Raw genomic sequence first — 18,455 nt, forward strand, 5'->3', positions numbered from 1 at the left:
TATTTTTATTTTTATTTTGACCGACTTGTGTTGCAAAGTTGGAATAAATCCGTGAAAAAATGTGGCTTAATATACACCTGGGAATAATTAATCTCTGTTTTTATAAAAAAAAAGGCGACTATGCTTGTCGTAAGAGGCGACTAACGGGATCGGGTGGTCAGGCTCGCTGACTTTGTTGATGCCTGTCATCGATCCCAATTGCATGGATCGATGCTCATGATATCAATCACTAGACTGTCTGGTCCAGACTTGATTATTTACAGACCTCCGTCATATAGATGGAATATTGCTGAGTGCGGCGTTAAACAACAAACCAACAAACCAACCATGGCAGTTGGTATTGGATTCCAGGTTAGAAATGGTCTCCAGGAACATCTGCTGGTCAAGAGGCAACGAAATGAATCAGGTGGTCTGAGGTCAAACTGTTGACTTGTTTCATCGAGTGTCTTCATAACCAGATGGTGTGGATCGTTGTTAACAATATCAGTCAATGGATTGTCTGGTAAAGATTCTATGATTTACAGACTGCTGTCATATATCAGGACTACTGCGGAATGTGACGTTAAACACACAGACATGACCAAGCAACAATCTAGAAGAATACACAGTGTTCTTGTACCACCTGTAGGAACATAGTGTTCTTGTACCATCAGTAGGAACATAGTGTTCTTGTACCACCTGTAGGAACATAGTGTTCTTGTGCCATCTGTAGGAACATAGTGTTCTTGTGCCATCTGTAGGAACATATGGTGTTCTTGTTCCATCTGTAGGAACAGTGTTCTTGTGCCATCTGTAGGAACATACCGTGTTCTTGTACCATCTGTAGGAACATAGTGTTCTTGTACCACCTGAAGGAACATACCATGTTCTTGTACCATCTGTAGGAACATAGTGTTCTTGTACCACCTGAAGGAACATACCATGTTCTTGTACCATCTGTAGGAACATAGTGTTCTTGTACCACCTGAAGGAACATAGTGTTCTTGTGCCATCTGTAGGAACATACAGTGTTCTTGAACCATCTATAGGAACATAAACAGTGTTCTTGTACCATCTGTAGGAACATACAGTGTTCTTGTACCATCTGTAGGAACATACAGTGTTCTTGTACCATCTGTTGAAACATACAGTGTCCTTGTACCATCTGTAGGAATATAAACAGTGTTCTTGTACCATCTGTAGGAACATAAACAGTGTTCTTGTACCATCTGTAGGAACATACAGTGTTCTTGTACCATCTGTAGGAACATACAGTGTTCTTGTACCATCTGTAGGAACAGTGTTCTTGTTCCATCTGTAGGAACAGTGTTCTTGTACCACCTGTAGGAACATACAATGTTCTTGTGCCATCTGTAGGAACATACCGTGTTCTTGTACCATCTGTAGGAACATACAGTGTTCTTGTACCACCTGTAGGAACATAGTGTTCTTGTGCCATCTGTAGGAAGATAGTGTTCTTGTGCCATCTGTAGGAACATAGTGTTCTTGTACCACCTGAAGGAACATACAGTGTTCTTGTACCATCTGTAGGAACATAGTGTTCTTGTGCCATCTGTAGGAACATACAGTGTTCTTGTACCACCTGTAGGAACATAGTGTTCTTGTACCATCTGTAGGAACATAGTGTTCTTGTGCCATCTGTAGGAACATACCGTGTTCTTGTACCATGTGTTGGAACATACAGTGTTCTTGTACCACCTGAAGGAACAAACCGTGCTCTTGTACCATCTGTAGGAACATACAGTGTTCTTGTACCACCTGTAGGAACATACAGTGTTCTTGTACCATCTGTAGGAAAATTGTATTCTTTACCATCGTGGGACATTTATCAGATGCGATCAGTTTCATAAGTATTTCCAAGAAGGACATGGAAGTTCGGGAGATAAGTAAGAAAAAAACAACAGCGCTTAACTTTTTCCCAGGTGTATATCTGATGATCCCAGAAAGTTGGGAGTTAACAAGATATAATTGTATCCAGAATACTCAACAAAAATTGAAAACAAATACTTTCAAGCAATATGTTCATATAAACATTATGACAAAGACAACAACTTCTTAAAATTTAATTCAAGTAACATTATATAATCTTATTAAAATCAGATCCTCTACTCAGATTATATACCTCTCTGCCCAAGTGTGATGGGCCAGATGAAATCAAGGATGTGTTTTGGCGCCAATGATATTTCTGTCTTCTAAAGCAATTCAGCTTTTTATCGTTCACCACCTTTGTCATCGATTCTGAACTTTCGGTCAGAAGAAAACGAAATCCACATAAAGGTTCCCTCGGTTGTGCAACCTTTTGGCTGTATTTTCCATTACACTAAAATATAACGGGATGTAAAACATCAACAACATATAGCGTGGTTATTATTTTCTCCATTCCGAACTGCATGGTTACATAGTCTTTTACACATACAAAAATCTGATATGCAGATCCAAATGGTTCTGAACTTCTGAAGAAATAGACTGATTGGAGGCTTTCTCAGATTTTAATGGAAAGAGGTTTTGATTCAGAGTCAAAATTGGACCTTTTTACAGTTAAAACCCTGTTAATCCAGACAGTTCTTTTCCCAGTGAAAATATTCAGATTAACAAATGTCTGGGTTAACGAATCGTGGGTACAATAGTGAAACTTCGGTTATATAAAGACTTTGCAATAGGAATAATCCAAAATGAACAACACAGATTATGATGACAATTGGTGTGAGAAACTGAATTAACAGAATTAGGAAATCTGGTTTCGGGACAAATTTTGGTTTTAAACAACAACTTTTATATCCTCTTCACTTGTCCAACAGCTTGATTTATTAGTAAGAGAAAGATACAGTACACTCAATGTGACAAAAATGCATCTTTATACTAATGTTGTGATATATATATATATGTGACACTAATATACCATTTTGTATCGACTGAGTCTCACGACACCTACAAGGATCTTGACTACAGATTATTGCAATATGTCCAAATTCCTTGATTGGTCACACTCAACATAAACAGTGATTACAATTTATTACCATTACGTTCAACTTAATGTTACAACAGCAAATTATTTTCCCGAAGTCAGTTCTGATCATGCGACAAAGGACACGTTAAAGAACAAAATGGCTGCTGTCAAACTCATGTCATGGTGACATCACAATAAGAACATGGAAACTACATCATCTGATCACCAGCTCGGTATGGACACAGAATAGGAGTTCTGCAGTATGCAGACAGGAGTTCAGCAGTAAGCAGACAGGAGTTCTGCAGTATGCAGACAGGAGTTCAGCAGTAAGCAGACAGGAGTTCTGCAGTATGCAGACAGGAGGAGTTCTGCAGTATGCAGACAGGAGGAGTTCTGCAGTATGCAGACAGAAGGAGTTCTGCAGTATGCAGACAGGTTCAAACGTGTCTAAGCAGGTTTTCCCAAGTCAGCTACGGAATGGAGGCCATTTTGTAATTAAGGCGTGTCCTGTGTCACATGATCAGCAACAGTTAGAAACGGAATATGGTTAATTGGAACCGGATATTGACAAGATTTATTACTGGTATTTCACTCACAACAATTTTCAAAGATAAATTTGCAGAACAACACCTAAAAACACTGTACAGACACAGTTCAAAAGTACAGGATTTCTTTCATTAGTTGGTTTACAGAATTTTCTTGGAGTGAAGGAGTTGGGTTTAGCGCCGCTTTTAACAGCATTCCAGTTATATCGTGGCATGTCACCTTTATGTGGGAGGAAATTGGAAGTGATGCAGGTCTCAGACGTTTACATCTTCGGTGAAACCCACGAACATGGGTATGGTGCTGTCAAACCTAGAAACATAATCGGGGCGAACCGGGATTCAAACCCACAACCACAGGTTTCTGGCGTGCCCAAGGGACGCAACTCTGCACAGTGAATAGCAACACCTTAGACGACTGGGCCACACGTGCCCCTGATATTTCTTGGATGGTCTTGACAGTCAAAATAGAATTATTAACAATAGAGTCCGTAGGATGTGAAAATGAAATATATTATTTTTGCACTCAACCTAAATCTGCACGGCAGTATACAAACCGGATGTTGATTTCATTGCGTGATATTGATTGGACAATGCATATGACTCGGAAATTACAGCCTAGTTTGGCAAGGGTGGTAACTGGACTTTTGTAGTAAGTTAACTCCCTTGCCTCTGGAAGATGAAACAACTAGTCCGATATATTACTCACTAAAATAATGGAGATTAACAGGCTCTGTGAGAGTTAAAAAATTTTTTTTTCCTCATTTCTGACTTTTAGGGTTGATGGGTCCGTAAACCAAGTAATGAAACATAAGACATCAAAAATACAAATGGTTGACTGTGACACAGAATCGAGAACTAACAACAGAATATAAAACATCAAAAATACAACTGTAAGCTGTTACAGAGCTGAGAAGTACAAAAAGAATATAAAATGTTATCCAAAAACATGCACTTTAGCGCAGAGATGTCATATACATAAGCTGATGAAGCTTAATACATCATCATCATCATCATCATCATCATAATAAGTCTTAACAGACTAAGAAGCAATTGGTTCAGTGATCAAAAGAAGCAGGAGGATTTTTCATTACTTTGATCAACTAAGAGGTGTGCATAACAAAATTCAGATAAAATTTCAGCTAGGGTCATTTGATAATCTTTAGTCCCAACAAAATTTTGGAAGCCAATAGTCTAGAGGAACATACAGTGTTCTTGTAACGTCTGGAGGAACGTAGTGTTCTTGTAACGTATGGAGGAACGTAGTGTTCTTGTAATGTCTGGAGGAATGTAGTGTTCTTGTAATGTCTGGAGGAGGAACGTAATGTTCTTGTAATGTCTGGAGGAACGTAATGTTCTTGTAATGTCTGGAGGAACGTACAGTGTTCTTGCAACATCTGGAGGAACGTACAGTGTTCTTGTAGCGTCTGGAGGAACGTACTGTGTTCTTGTAGCGACTGGAGGAACGTAGTGTTCTTGTAGCGTCTGGAGGAACGTACAGTGTTCTTGTACAAAGGTATTAATGGTATCTAAGACATTTCTAAAAATGACTCAATGTCATATGTAGGTCGTTCAAAATGATACATGGAAGTCACGAATACATAAAAAAGAAAGAAGTGGTGCTTAACTTTTTTCAGGTGTATATAATAGGATTACGTTGAGAGACTCAGTAGTATTACAAAAAAAACAGAATCCGCATCCACATCTTAAAATCTTTAAAAAAAACCCAGCATCACTTTTGTATTCTCCCACAATAATGGTGCATCGAGCAGCCATTTCACTGACAGCTTGAATGTAAAAAATAAACAGACACTAAACAATGTTTACAAAATTTAATTGTTATTTTCAGCGACGGGTTTAATCAAGATGTTGTGCTGTTGTGTGAGCAAAAACAGAACTCCATTCTGACATTCAGGTCACATGAGACTTTAATTCTTCAAGTCTTTTAGTATGGCTTGATGACTACCTCTAAATTGAAAAGCATGATATAACTAAAGCTGAAAGCAGAATAAACCCAACTAAACCAACCATTAACATAATTTCAACTGATGCACAACAATTCTACACCAAACCTTTTCTCTATACATTGTTTGGAAAGGACAGAGATGATATACACATTTCAAGCTATCAACAAACAGCAGGAGGTCAATTGATGGCAGCGGAGAGAATCACTTGGAACTTTCTGCAGGTTCCGTGGTCTGTGTTTTCAGTTCTATCACACACTCTGTGCCTGGGTAGGCAGGAAGATTGAGACTGTAGCGTTGTTCCAGCGTCTTCGGCACGAAGCGGCCGCCCAGGTAGTGGTGTTTGCCCCTGAAGTGGCGGGCACACAGTTTGGGTGCCGTCAGCGAGATGAGCAGCTCTGGGTGGATGCCGTCGGGGTCGCCGCTTTCTACATCCCATCCTGAAAATAGTGAGTGATGGAGTGAGTTGGGTTTAATGCTGCTTTGACTGTGTGGCTTAAAGTGAGTGTGTGAGTGAGTGAGTTGGGTTTTGCTGCTGTTAACATTATTTGAGTTATATCACGGCGTGTTAGCTTAATGTGGGAGGAAAGCCCGAAGTGATGCAGGTCTCAGACGTTTACCACTTCAGTGAAACCCACGAGCACAGGTATGGTGCTGACAAACCTAGAAACATAATCGGGGCGAACCAGGATTTGAACCCACAATCATAGGTTTCTGGCGTGTCAAAGGGATGAAACCCTGCACTACGAATCGCGGCGCCTTAGACGACTGGGCCAGCCATGCTTACAGTGAGACAAATGCCTAAAGTGAGGCAGGTAATAGACGTTTTCAAATTGGTGACACTCATGACTATGGGCGTGGTGTTTATTTTACCATCAGATCCTCGAACACCTAAGGGCCATAACTCTGCCAACAACTCTGCAGAAATCCATGATTACCTGTATGGGTCTGGCAAACAAAGCATTTATCAAACACACAATATTTATCTGATCAACAAAATTAAAATTAAAAATTAAAATTAAAATTGAAATTAACCATTCACACAATCTGGTTGAACACAAATGAAGCTGGCTTGTAATTAATCAAGTCTGGATGAGACAAACAAGTGATTGATATTGTGAGCAACATCACACACTGTCTGGGTCCGATGACATGCATTCAACCACGTCCCCAAATCATTTAGTCATGAATAAGTTCTTTGGGACCAACTCTAACACAGACTCACCACTGACTATGTTACCTGAAGGTACATCAATACTTGGACCAGCTCTAACCCAGACTCGCCACAGACTATGTTACCTGAAGGTACATCAATACTTGGATCAGCTCTAACCCAGACTCTCCACAGACTATGTTACCTGAAGGTACATCAATACTTGGACCAGCTCTAACCCAGACTCTCCACAGACTATGTTACCTGAAGGTACATCAATACTTGGACCAGCTCTAACCCAGACTCGCCACAGACTATGTTACCTGAAGGTACATCAATACTTGGACCAGGTCTAACCCAGACCCTACACAGACTATGTTACCTGAAGGTACATCAATACTTGGACCAGCTCTAACCCAGACTCTCCACAGACTATGTTACCTGAAGGTACATCAATACTTGGACCAGCTCTAACCCATACTCCCCACAGACTATGTTACCTGAAGGTACATAAATACTTGGACCAGCTATAACCCAGACTCTCCACAGACTATGTTACCTGAAGGTACATCAATACTTGGACCAGCTCTAACCCAGACTCTCCACAGACTATGTTACCTGAAGGTACATCAATACTTGGATCAGCTCTAACCCAGACTCTCCACACACTATGCTACCTGAAGGTACATCAATACTTGGACCAGCTCTAACCCAGACACTCCACAGACTATGTTACCTGAAGGTACATCAATACTTGGACCAGCTCTAACCCACACTCTCCACAGACTATGTTACCTGAAGGTACATCAATACTTGGACCAGCTCTAACCCAGACTCTCCACAGACTATGTTACCTGAAGGTACATCAATACTTGGACCAGCTCTAACCCAGATTCTCCAGAGACTATGTTACCTGAAGGTACATCAATACTTGGACCAGCTCTAACCCAGATTCTCCACAGACTATGTTACCTGAAGGTACATCAATACTTGGACAAGCTCTAACCCAGACTCTCCACAGACTATGTTACCTGAAGGTACATCAATACTTGGACCAGCTCTAACCCAGACTCGCCACAGGCTATGTTACCTGAAGGTACATCAATACTTGGACCAGCTCTAACCCAGACTCTCCACATACTATGTTACCTGAAGGTACATCAATACTTGGACCAGCTCTAACCCAGACTCGCCACACTATGTTACCTGAAGGTACATTAATACTTGGACCAGCTCTAACCCAGACTCCCCACAGACTATGTTACCTGGAGGTACATCAATACTTGGACCAGCTCTAACCCAAACTCTCCACAGACTATGTTACCTGAAGGTACATCAATACTTGGACCAGCTCTAACCCAGACTCTCCACAGACTATGTTACCTGAAGGTACATCAATACTTGGACCAGCTCTAACCCAGACTCTCCACAGACTATGTTACCTGAAGGTACATCAATACTTGGACCAGCTCTAACCCAGAATCTCTCCACAGACTATGTTACCTGAAGGTACATCAATACTTGGACCAGCTCTAACCCAGACTTCCAACAGACTATGTTACCTGGAGGTACATCAATACTTGGACCAGCTCTAACCCAGACTTCCCACAGACTATGTTACCTGGAGGTACATCAATACTTGGACCAGCTCTAACCCAGACTCTCCACAGACTATGTTACCTGAAGGTACATCAATACTTGGACCAGCTCTAACCCAGACTCTCCACAGACTATGTTACCTGAAGGTACATCAATACTTGGACCAGCTCTAAACCAGGCACTCCATCAAGGTACATCAATAAGTGTATCGTGATACGTATTGGATCTCACAGTTTGTGTATCGTCCTAGCCCTACTATTTACCTGAAGGGACATCAATTAGTGTACCGTCCCAGCCCTACTATTTACCTGAAGGTACATCAATTAGTGTACCGTCCCAGCCCTACTATTTACCTGAAGGGACATCAATTAGTGTATCGTCCCAGCCATACTATTTACCTGAAGGTACATCAATTAGTGTACCGTCCCAGCCATACTATTTACCTGAAGGGACATCAATTAGTGTACCGTCCCAGCCATACTATTTACCCGAAGGTACATCAATTAGTGTACCGTCCCAGCCCTACTATTTACCTGAAGGTACATTAATTAGTGTATCGTCCCAGCCCTACTATTTACCTGAAGGTACATCAATTAGTGTACCGTCTCAGCCCTACTTTTTACCTGAAGGGACATCAATGCTGCAGATGTGGACATCGTCTTGTATCTTCTTCAACTTCTCCAAGATTGAGGCAAACTCGGGGCGGGCAGGTCCCTTGAAGCTGAATCCGAACAGCGCATCTACGATGAGGTTATAGGAGTCTTTGATGAGCTGGGGGTCGGAGGGGAAGAAGGACAAGAAGGGCATGTCCATCCCCTCACACTGGCGACGCAGGCTCTCAAACAGGGGCTTGTTGGGTTGCTTCGGGTAGAAGATGGAAGGCTTGAAGCCCTGCAAGTCAGAGTATGGAGTTGGTGAGAGGGGGATATTGAGTGTTATAGCTAAAATGGATAGAGCAGGCCACTGTAACTTGATAACACCCTCATATTGCTTGACGACGGGCCATTATCACGCCCGTTGTTAGGTGACGTCATTGTTTGTTTGTTTGTTTGTTGTTTAACGCTGCACCAAGCAATAATCCAGCTATATGACGGCGGTCTGTAAATAATCGAGTCTGGACCAGACAATCCAGTGATTTGCATCATGAACATCGATCCATGCAATTGGGATTGATGATGTGCATCAACCAAGTCAGTGAGCTTGACCACCCGATCCTGTTTGTCGCCTTTTACGACCAGGATAGTAGCCTTTGATAGGGACAGGGGACGTATATAGCATTAAGGCTTGAAACCCTGCAAGTCAGTGTATGGAGTTGGTGAGACGATGATATTGAGTGTTGATCAAAATTAATTTGCTTGTAGGTTAACATTGCAGTCGACAATATATAGGCTATGACATTAAATAATCCAGTCTGGACCAGACAATCTTGTGATTGACATCATGAGCATCGATCTGTGCAAATGGGATACGATGACATGCGTCACCTATGTCAGCGAGTCTGACAACCCGATCCCGTTAGTTACAACAAGCATGGGTTGCTGAATACCAAAGAGACAATACATTTAACAGTTGCAGATAGAGACTATCCATCTAACAGTTGCAGATAGAGACTATCCATCTAACAGGTGCACATTGAGACCATCTATTTAACAGGTTCACATTGAGACTATCCATTTAACAGATGCATATTGAGACTATCCATTTAACAGATGCACATTGAGACTTTCCTTTAAACAGGTGCACACTGAGACTATCCATTTATCAGGTGCATATTGAGACTATCCATTTAACAGATGCACATTGAGACTTTCCTTTAAACAGGTGCACATTGAGCCTATCCATTTATCAGGTGCAAATTGAGACTATCCATTTGACAGGTGCACATAGAGACTATCCATTTAACAGATGCACATTGAGACTATCCATTTAACAGAGGCACATTGAGACTATCCATTTAACAGGTGCACATTGAGACTATCCATTTATCAGGTGCACATTGAGACTATCCATTTAACAGGTGCACACTGAGACTATCCATTTAACAGGTGCACTAAAAAAGGTTTGAATTGTGACTCACAAATAGTTTGAGATGTCTGGCACAGACAAGGCCGTCCCCACCATTGTTGCCAGGCCCACAACACACCAGCACTGCACCGTTGTCCTTGGACATGTTGTCTATTGGGAAACACTGCAACAAGACACACTCTGTAGAAACACTTCAACAAGACACACTCTGTAGATACACTGCAACAAGACACACTCTGTAGATATTTACAACCCACCAGCACTGTACCGTTGTCCTTGGACATGTTGTCTATTGGGAAACACTGCAACAAGACACACTCTGTAGATACACTGCAACAAGACACACTCTGTAGATATATACAACACACCAGCACTGCACTGTTGTCCTGAAACCTCTAGACCAAATTGTGCTGTCATGTTTTGGACAAGCACCTGTTCTGTGGTGTTTGAGAATATGTTTACAGATGACCTCAAGGACTTCCAGCCACCAGGCTAAGACATGAGGTCACATGTCTTTCATTCAGGTGAGCTAACTAGTTTTAAAATTATCATTTTCCACTTTTCAAGGTCACATTTTTATAAATTCTCCTCACTAATTCGAGACAAGTTGAAAAGTTTTTACACCTTGTGTGTGTTTTGGAAGTAACAAAACAATAACATAAATCATTTTGCAGTTTTCCATGGCTATGTTTTTTTCAACAACAAAAACTGGTGACTGGTGACTGATGCCTGACTGACCCTGGCGATGGCGACGGCGCAGCTGTACCCGGCCAGCTCCATCAGCTGTTCCACGCTGAAGGAGTAGTCCTCAAACAGCTCCTGGTCGATCTTCTGGGCCTCATCCTGGCTGAAACACACAACATGGAGGTTCAGTCAACTCTCATCCAAATGAAGCCCCGAACAAGGCTTAATTTCAAGCTGAGGAAATCTAGACTTGCAATGTCATTCTAGACTTGAGTTGGACTCCTTTTTCAATTTATTCTCCAGGGTCTGAAACATAATCAGGTGCATCAGGGATTTAAAAAGAATATCATAGGATTCTGGTACACCTAAGGGAGGCAACTCTGCATGACTGGGGTCCTAATTCACCATTGCCTGACATCATTTAACAGTAATTTGATGGAAACTGTAGTTCTTCCAGATACTTGACCATTGATGAGTGTGTGTCATTATTCCGACAGAATGGATAAAATCACTGTTTTGTCTGGTCCAGACTCAATTATTTACAGGGGCACGGGTGGCCCAGTCGTCTACGGCGCCGCGATTTGCTGTGCAGAGTTGCGTCCGTTGGGCACGCCAGAAACCTATGACTGTGGGTTCGAATCCTGGTTTGCCCCAATTATGTTTCTAGGTTTGTCAGCACCATACCCTTGCTCATGGGTTTCACCAAAGTGGTAAACGTCTGAGACCTGCATCACTTCAGGCTTTCCTCCCACATTAAGCTCATGATATAGTCGGAGTACAATTACAGGGGTAACTCTGCTTTTGGCAGAGGTTTTAAATGAATATATACTAGCCACATAAAGAAACTGTGCAAGTAGAAAATATAAGGGCACACCGTCCACATATGAAATATAGGTTTGAACACAGCAATTATTGGAGACATTCAAACGCTCATGCACATGCCATGCGATATGACGTCATTGATGGGGGCCGATGGACGTGCAATGTGTTACTACACGTGCATCCTGTGCAGCTGTAAACAGCATGTGCAACTCAAAATTCGCTCTCACTTTGGAAAGCATGATCTGTGGTCATTCAAAAATTCAAAACTTCTCAGGCACAGACACAAGCATATCACAAGCAAATCATGCCAAGATTGACAGCTGCACAGCGTCATGAAGCCATTGGAATGATCCAAGCGGGAATGAGGCAACAACAGGTGGCAACACATTTCCAATGCCATCGTAACACGATATCGGCATTGGTGAGGCGTTATCAGAACACAAATGACGTTTCCGACCACCCACGTTCAGGACGTCCCCGAGTAACGACGCCAAGACAGGACAGATGGATTCGAGTTACACATCTCCGACACAGGTTCCAAACGGCAGTAACAACGTCCCAGACAATTCCTGGACTGCGCCGTATCCATCCCAACACTGTCAGGAATCGTTTACGTCAGTACGGGATTTTGACCACGACGCCCTGCCATACGTCCCATCCTGACACACCGTCATCGAGTCAACCGTCTAAGATGGTGTCGAAATCATGTTCACCAACCTCGAATATGGTGGAGAAATGATGTCTTTACAGATGAATCGATGTTCAACATTTCCCACAGTGACGGGCGCCAACGTGTCTACAGGCGTTTGGGAGAACGTTATGCACGCAACTGTATTGTGGAGAGGAATCGTTTTGGAGGTGGCTCTGTGATGATTTGGGGTGGGATAACAGCACGGCACCGAACCCCTTTGGTGGTTGTTCAGGGCAATCTGACCGGTGTTGGCTACAGAGATCAGATTCTGAGGCCTGTGGTCATTCCTTTCCTGCAACGTCATGGCCTGGGATTGACATTTCAACAGGACAACGCTCGTCCTCACACGGCTAGGGTCGCAATGGATTTCCTTCACCACAACAATGTCATGTTACTTCCATGGCCTGCAAATTCTCCAGATCTCTCCCCAATAGAGCATGTGTGGGATGAAATGGAGCGCCGTCTGCGTCGTCTTCCACATCCTCCAGATAACGTCCGTGACTTGGCACAGGATTTGAGGAGGATATGGCAGGCCATTCCCCAGGCCTACCATGCCCATTTGGTGGACTCCATGCGTCGCCAGTGCACTGCTGTGATTCACGCACAGGGTGGTCATACCCGTTATTGACTTTGTGACTTTGTCGTTTGACCCCCTACTCCATTTTGATCTTCTGACGTCAACATAACAGATGTTGTTCAGGTCCCGTTGACATTTTCTTATGGTCCGATCATTCAGCTGCTACAGCGTCTGCATCATTTTGTTCTTGCTGTGTTGTATTTCAATCCAGAATATATTTTCTCCGTGCACAGTTTCTTTATGTGGCCAGTATAGAAAGGGTTTGGTTACTTTTAATTGATTATAACTATATATAGATTATATTAGGTGAGGTGAAATGGGGTTTAACGTCGCGTCCAAGATTATTGCACATATAGCGATGTGCATGTACATGTGTGTGTGTGTGTGTGTGTGTGTGTGTCTGCTTGTACTAGTCCGGACTGATGCCGATTTATAGTGCTAGCTCACTGAGATACCATGCCACAGTTTAACATGAATACACCACTCAGACACAGTATACTGACTCCGAGGCAACCAGTCCTTATTTTAGCCCCTTAATGCCGACGCAAGACAGTGTAACAAGAAGTACCATCTTTTAATGTCTTTTGGTATGACGCGGACGGGGATTGAACCCCGGACCTTCCGCTCTCTGGTCGGACACTCTACCACTAGACCACGGAGGCGGTCTTAGATTATATTAAAAATATAAACATTATGACTCATGTATTGTACAAGGCCTTGGAGCCTGGAGTCCACATCCCACAGATGACATCTTTACCTAGCGTGCAAGCAGGGTAATCTCTTTGGTGGACAAGATGTCCGACCTCGGATCAGAAGGTCCGTGGTTCGAATCCCATCACTTGATCATAAAGATAGCAAGTAAAACCTGCACCCAGGTCATGGTTCATTTACTTCTACAGACTTGTGACCTGCCAAAGTGATGCAGGTCTCAGACATTTCACTTTATCACTTTGGTGAAACCCACAAGCATGGTATTGTGTGACAAATCTAGAAACATAATCGGGGCTAACTGGGATTCGAACTCACAATCATAGGCTTCTGGTGTGCCCAAGAGACGCAACTCTGCACAGCGAAGTGCGGCACCTTAGACGACTGGGCCACCCCTGCCCCCTGTAAGAAAACTCCCTCCCTTCCAAGTCACGGGCAGATGAGACATTTCTTTAACTGGCAGGAGGTTAGTCAGGCTCTCGGGGAAACTTGACCATTCACAGAGTAAGATTTGCTTGTGTGTTTGTTTGTTTGTTTGTTTGTTTAACGCCGCACTCAGCAATATTACAGCTATATGATGGCGGTCTGAAAATAATTGAGTCTGGACAAGACAACCCAGTGATTGACATCATGAGCATCAATTCACGCAATTGGGATATGATGACATGCATCAGCTACCCTGACCACCCAATCTCGTTAGTCGCCTCTTCCGACAAGCATAGTCGCCTTTTATGGTTGGTTGGTTGGTTGGTGGGTTTGTTGTTTAACGCTGCACTCAGCAATATTCAGGCTATATGATGGCAGTCTGTACATAATCGAGTCTGGACCAGACAATACAGTGATTGACATCACAGGCATCGATTCACGCAATTAGGATCGATGACATGAATCAACCAAGTCAGCGAGCCTGACCACCCGATCCCGATAGTCGCCTTTTATGACAAGCGTAGTCGCCTTTTACAGCAAGCATAGGTTGCTGAAGACCTATTCTACCCCGGATCTTAAACAACAAACAAACAGACAGACAGACTTCTCGATGCAAGTATTGATCATGGAGTCGCACACCAAGTAAAAAATATCTATTCCTACTTTATAAAACTGTTATACCACTAATTAGTAGTGAAAATAAGTAATGAAAATAAGTAGTGAAAACGTAAGTATTTTCATCCACTGCTCCACACTTGAGACTGTCATCTGTAAATCGTTAGTGTGCCAGGTATTTGGCCATCCTGTCTTTAAAAAACAAGAGTCATCAGAAGATGACAAATCCCCCTGGGCCCCACAAATTTGAAAGAACAAATCATTTGAGTGTTACTCTAAGTCCAACTTGATGAGAGAACTTCTACCTGATCTGTCTGTCTGTATACAAGAGTAGTTATTGAGCTATCAAAAAAATACCTGGAATTGGGATTCGGAACTTTGATTTTCTATGTCAGGCACACACCACTATGGTCAAATCAAACTTGTTGCCATGGGAATTTTTTTTTTTTTTTTCTAAAAATCCCTGAATAGCAAAAGGCACCAGTTGAAAACCTGGTCTTTGCGTGTTCACAGTTTCAAGAAAGAGTACCTATTAATTTTAGAGATATGATCCAGACAAACACACCATTATGAAAAGTCCTAAAGTCAAACTTGTTGCTATGGAAACAGAAAAAATATAAATTTTAAACACCACTAAGTAGCAAAAGGTCTGTTTGACAAACTGATCTTTGAAAAACCAAGTGAAAAGTGTCATGAGTGAGTGAGTTGGGTTTAACGCCGCTTTTAACAGTATTCCAGTTATATCACGGCATGTCAGCTTAATGTGGGAGGAAAGCCCGAAGTGATGCAGGTCTCAGACGTTTACCACTTCGGTGAAACCCACGAGTGTGGGTATAGTGCTGACAAACCTAGAAACATAATTGGGGCGAACCGGGATTCGAACCCACAATCATAGGTTTCTGGCGTGCCTAAGGGATGCAACTCTGCACAGGTAATATCGGCGCTTAGTGGGGTCTTTAACAACTGGCGCTTTAGACTGATTATTAGTTTAGTTATATTGTTTAAATAGGAGACCTCCATATTGTATCGTCCTTAACTGGGTGACCCTTCAATAGCTGTGTTGAGTGTACTTGTATAACTATTTCTACCGGGACATTGAAGAATGCTTGACTCTGATTGCTTAAAAAGGTGTTCTTTTTGCTACGGAAACACCTTATAAGCCCACAAAAAAAGCCAAAGCACTTGGTTCCAAACTAAAAAAAGAGGTGTCTCTTCTACAGTGGGACTAAATCAAACTTCAAAACACAGAAGGTTTATCTCCTCAACAAAGGGTGAACTAATCACGAGGTCATGAGAGCTCCAGACAAGCTTCATATTTGAGTAAAATGGGTAAAATAAATCATTATAAAATTGACAAGAAAAAACAATAATATAACTACTGTAATACCATGCGTAATGGGCGATCTTTTTGTTCCAAAGGTCAATAAATGTCAAATTTATTATTTTAGTTTGTGCACAAACAACTAGTACCTTAGCCGTAGCTTCTTGTGCTCTATGTGTCCTACAACGTCGTATATTTTTATTATCAACTGTCATCACTTGTACATCGTACTCCATTTTTCTGCTATGGATCAGGTTACACTTTACCTATCCCACAATCCAATACTTTGTCGGCAACGCATGCACAAACCTATGCTTCTGACGTCACTCACTAAAGCCTATTTAACCCTTCACTCACCATCCGTTTGTTCTAGTTTCTCTCAAAGCCATCTCGTTTATGCTTCTCCCACCATCCATCCCCTTCATACCACCTCGTGAGGCTGCCTTGGTTGCTCCATCAGGCAGGGGGTCTGTAGCCCCCAACTGGGCGTGTGTAGCCCCCAACTCATACCATATACCTCTCCCTAACCTAACACACAGGGCTTCACGACCTCCAAGGGTACATCTTTATTAATACTGGGATCCTAGACCCCAGATTAATCCACAACCATATTGGGTTGACGACCCACTAACAAGCTATCAATCCTCGGGGTACTCTTTCTCTATTCCTATCACTCGGTTTTACGACCCACTAGCACCAGCAACCGAGGTAGCCCCCCTTTGTCGCCAAAGTAAATAAATTATGATATTATTATTCAATTGTCTGTTGTTGTTTGCACAAACTCTCCTTTTGAAAATATATAAGCGACGGTCCAACCTGTTGCTTCTGGTCTGGTTTTCGGATCTATGCACACTGCGACAACTAGTAACATGGAGAGATGTAATTACCTTCTCAGCCTGCATACACAAATATCCTTCCTGGTCTATATTTACTGATCGCATGTGAGCTTCACTTATACATAAACTCCACTTGAGTGAATACTTGTAATGCGAAAATGGGTCACATTCAAATCACTGAGCCCTATTCATGCAATGTTATGAGATTTGCAAGATGTTATTCAACTCCGGCATTTTTTTAAATGACATTAATACCCAAAGTAATTAAAAAACGTGTGAGTAAAAAAAAAATACTTGGAGAAAAAGAACATTAAACCTGTCTCATCCAGAAACAATCACATGGGAGATACAATATTTTCCTTACATGAGGACACATTGTGAAATCAAGTGGTTTCTAGAACATTCTGCACGACGTCATGACTGGCCACGTGTCACCTTATACAGAGCAAGATGGCGTACCGTGAAGGTAGGTAGACATTGTCTGTCCCCGTCTAAAACAGTTTCATCCAGAAAGATACTGTATTTTCCTTACACTGAACATTCAATATGTATTTCTGACCTGAGGACACATTGTGAAATCAAGTACTAGGAAGTTTAACGACACCAATACAGAGATACTGTATTCTGATCATGAATGGAGACACAAAATGGCGACGGATACCAGTAGTGGGACATGTTTCTCCCCACCCCTCTACTTTGAACATAATCATTCAGAAAATGGCATGCAAATCAACAATATGCTATTCAAATAACTAACAGTTGAAAATATCTTTTTTTATCATATAATGGGTAGGTTTCTCGGCAGGATATCCGTTGGGGTCATATGCGGATAGAGATGCAAATATCAAAGGTCAAGTAGGGACTACTTTCACTGTTTATAAACAAACATGGCGTCGCCCTTGTCATTCGGTGATCGAGTCAGATTTAACCATCAGGAATCTGGATAAACTACAGAGATAATTGCTTTCATATCAAAAGAACAGTCCAATATACTGAAAATCCGTGTCTTACTGTGATGTAGCTAAGGCATTTTTTGGTAACTTGGAGATAAAAATTTCGACACAATTTTGCGAGGGCACGAGGCCTAGCCAAACGGGATCAGTAGCCATATCTGTGCTTGTAGACCTCTGCGGCTTGAAACCTTCTCCACAAATCAAAATAGTTGGATTTGGCCGAAATATGTTTGAATTGTTACCTTGTTTCGTTTTGTCGCTGTGTGTACATCTGACTACACTTCTTAACGTTATGACAGGACAGACCGACTGTCAACAACGTCTGACCGTGGCCATGACGTCTCATAAACTAGGGTTAGAGTATCTTCCCTTTGACAAAGGGCAGTCACTCTAGCAGACAGACCAATGGATTGCCGTGAAAGGCAATTTAAAACAATTGTTGTTTTGCGTATATGTTGCTTCGCCACTGTATAAGAAACAGATTTCAGTTGGAACTATATTGGCTACTGTCACTGTCCGACTGACACATCACTTACATGGTGATGTAATAAATATTAATGCACGCATCCCAGGAAAACTCACAATGTTTTGG

General features: G+C 42.1%; 1 protein-coding gene across 3 annotated transcripts; it reads right to left on the bottom strand.

The window, feature by feature from the left end:
• Positions 1-3,767: 3,767 nt before the first annotated feature.
• LOC139460989 (NAD(P)H-hydrate epimerase-like) lies at positions 3,768-18,156 on the bottom strand. Of its 3 annotated transcripts, none has more exons than XM_071242452.1 (5): positions 18,106-18,156; positions 10,969-11,077; positions 10,283-10,393; positions 8,829-9,096; positions 3,768-5,893 (listed from the first exon to the last, which is right to left on the bottom strand). In XM_071242452.1, exons 1-5 carry the CDS (start codon positions 18,132-18,134, stop codon positions 5,658-5,660), a joined length of 753 nt encoding a protein of 250 aa, XP_071098553.1. In that variant the 5' UTR covers positions 18,135-18,156; the 3' UTR covers positions 3,768-5,657. The 3 variants fall into 3 exon arrangements, with proteins under 3 accessions (XP_071098553.1, XP_071098554.1, XP_071098552.1); XM_071242453.1 differs by lacking the exon at positions 18,106-18,156 and adding an exon at positions 16,891-16,948; XM_071242451.1 differs by lacking the exon at positions 18,106-18,156 and adding an exon at positions 16,432-16,593.
• Between the last annotated feature and the right edge of the window lie 299 nt (positions 18,157-18,455).

Source organism: Haliotis cracherodii, unplaced genomic scaffold, assembly GCF_022045235.1.
Source record: "Haliotis cracherodii isolate W230 unplaced genomic scaffold, xgHalCrac1.p SCAF_14, whole genome shotgun sequence".
Classification (NCBI taxonomy): Eukaryota; Metazoa; Mollusca; class Gastropoda; order Lepetellida; family Haliotidae; genus Haliotis; species Haliotis cracherodii.

What these genes read in the sequence shown, in the direction of transcription:
- LOC139460989 (XM_071242451.1), bottom strand. Translation starts at nt 16,499, where the DNA reads ATGAAGGGGATGGATGGTGGGAGAAGCATAAACGAGATGGCTTTGAGA. An exon ending in GAAACTAGAACAAACGGATG is followed by an intron (nt 11,078 to 16,431) that starts GTGAGTGAAGGG and finishes TGTGTGTTTCAG; the next exon opens with CCAGGATGAGGCCCAGAAGA. An exon ending in CCAGACATCTCAAACTATTT is followed by an intron (nt 9,097 to 10,282) that starts GTGAGTCACAAT and finishes TCTGACTTGCAG; the next exon opens with GGCTTCAAGCCTTCCATCTT.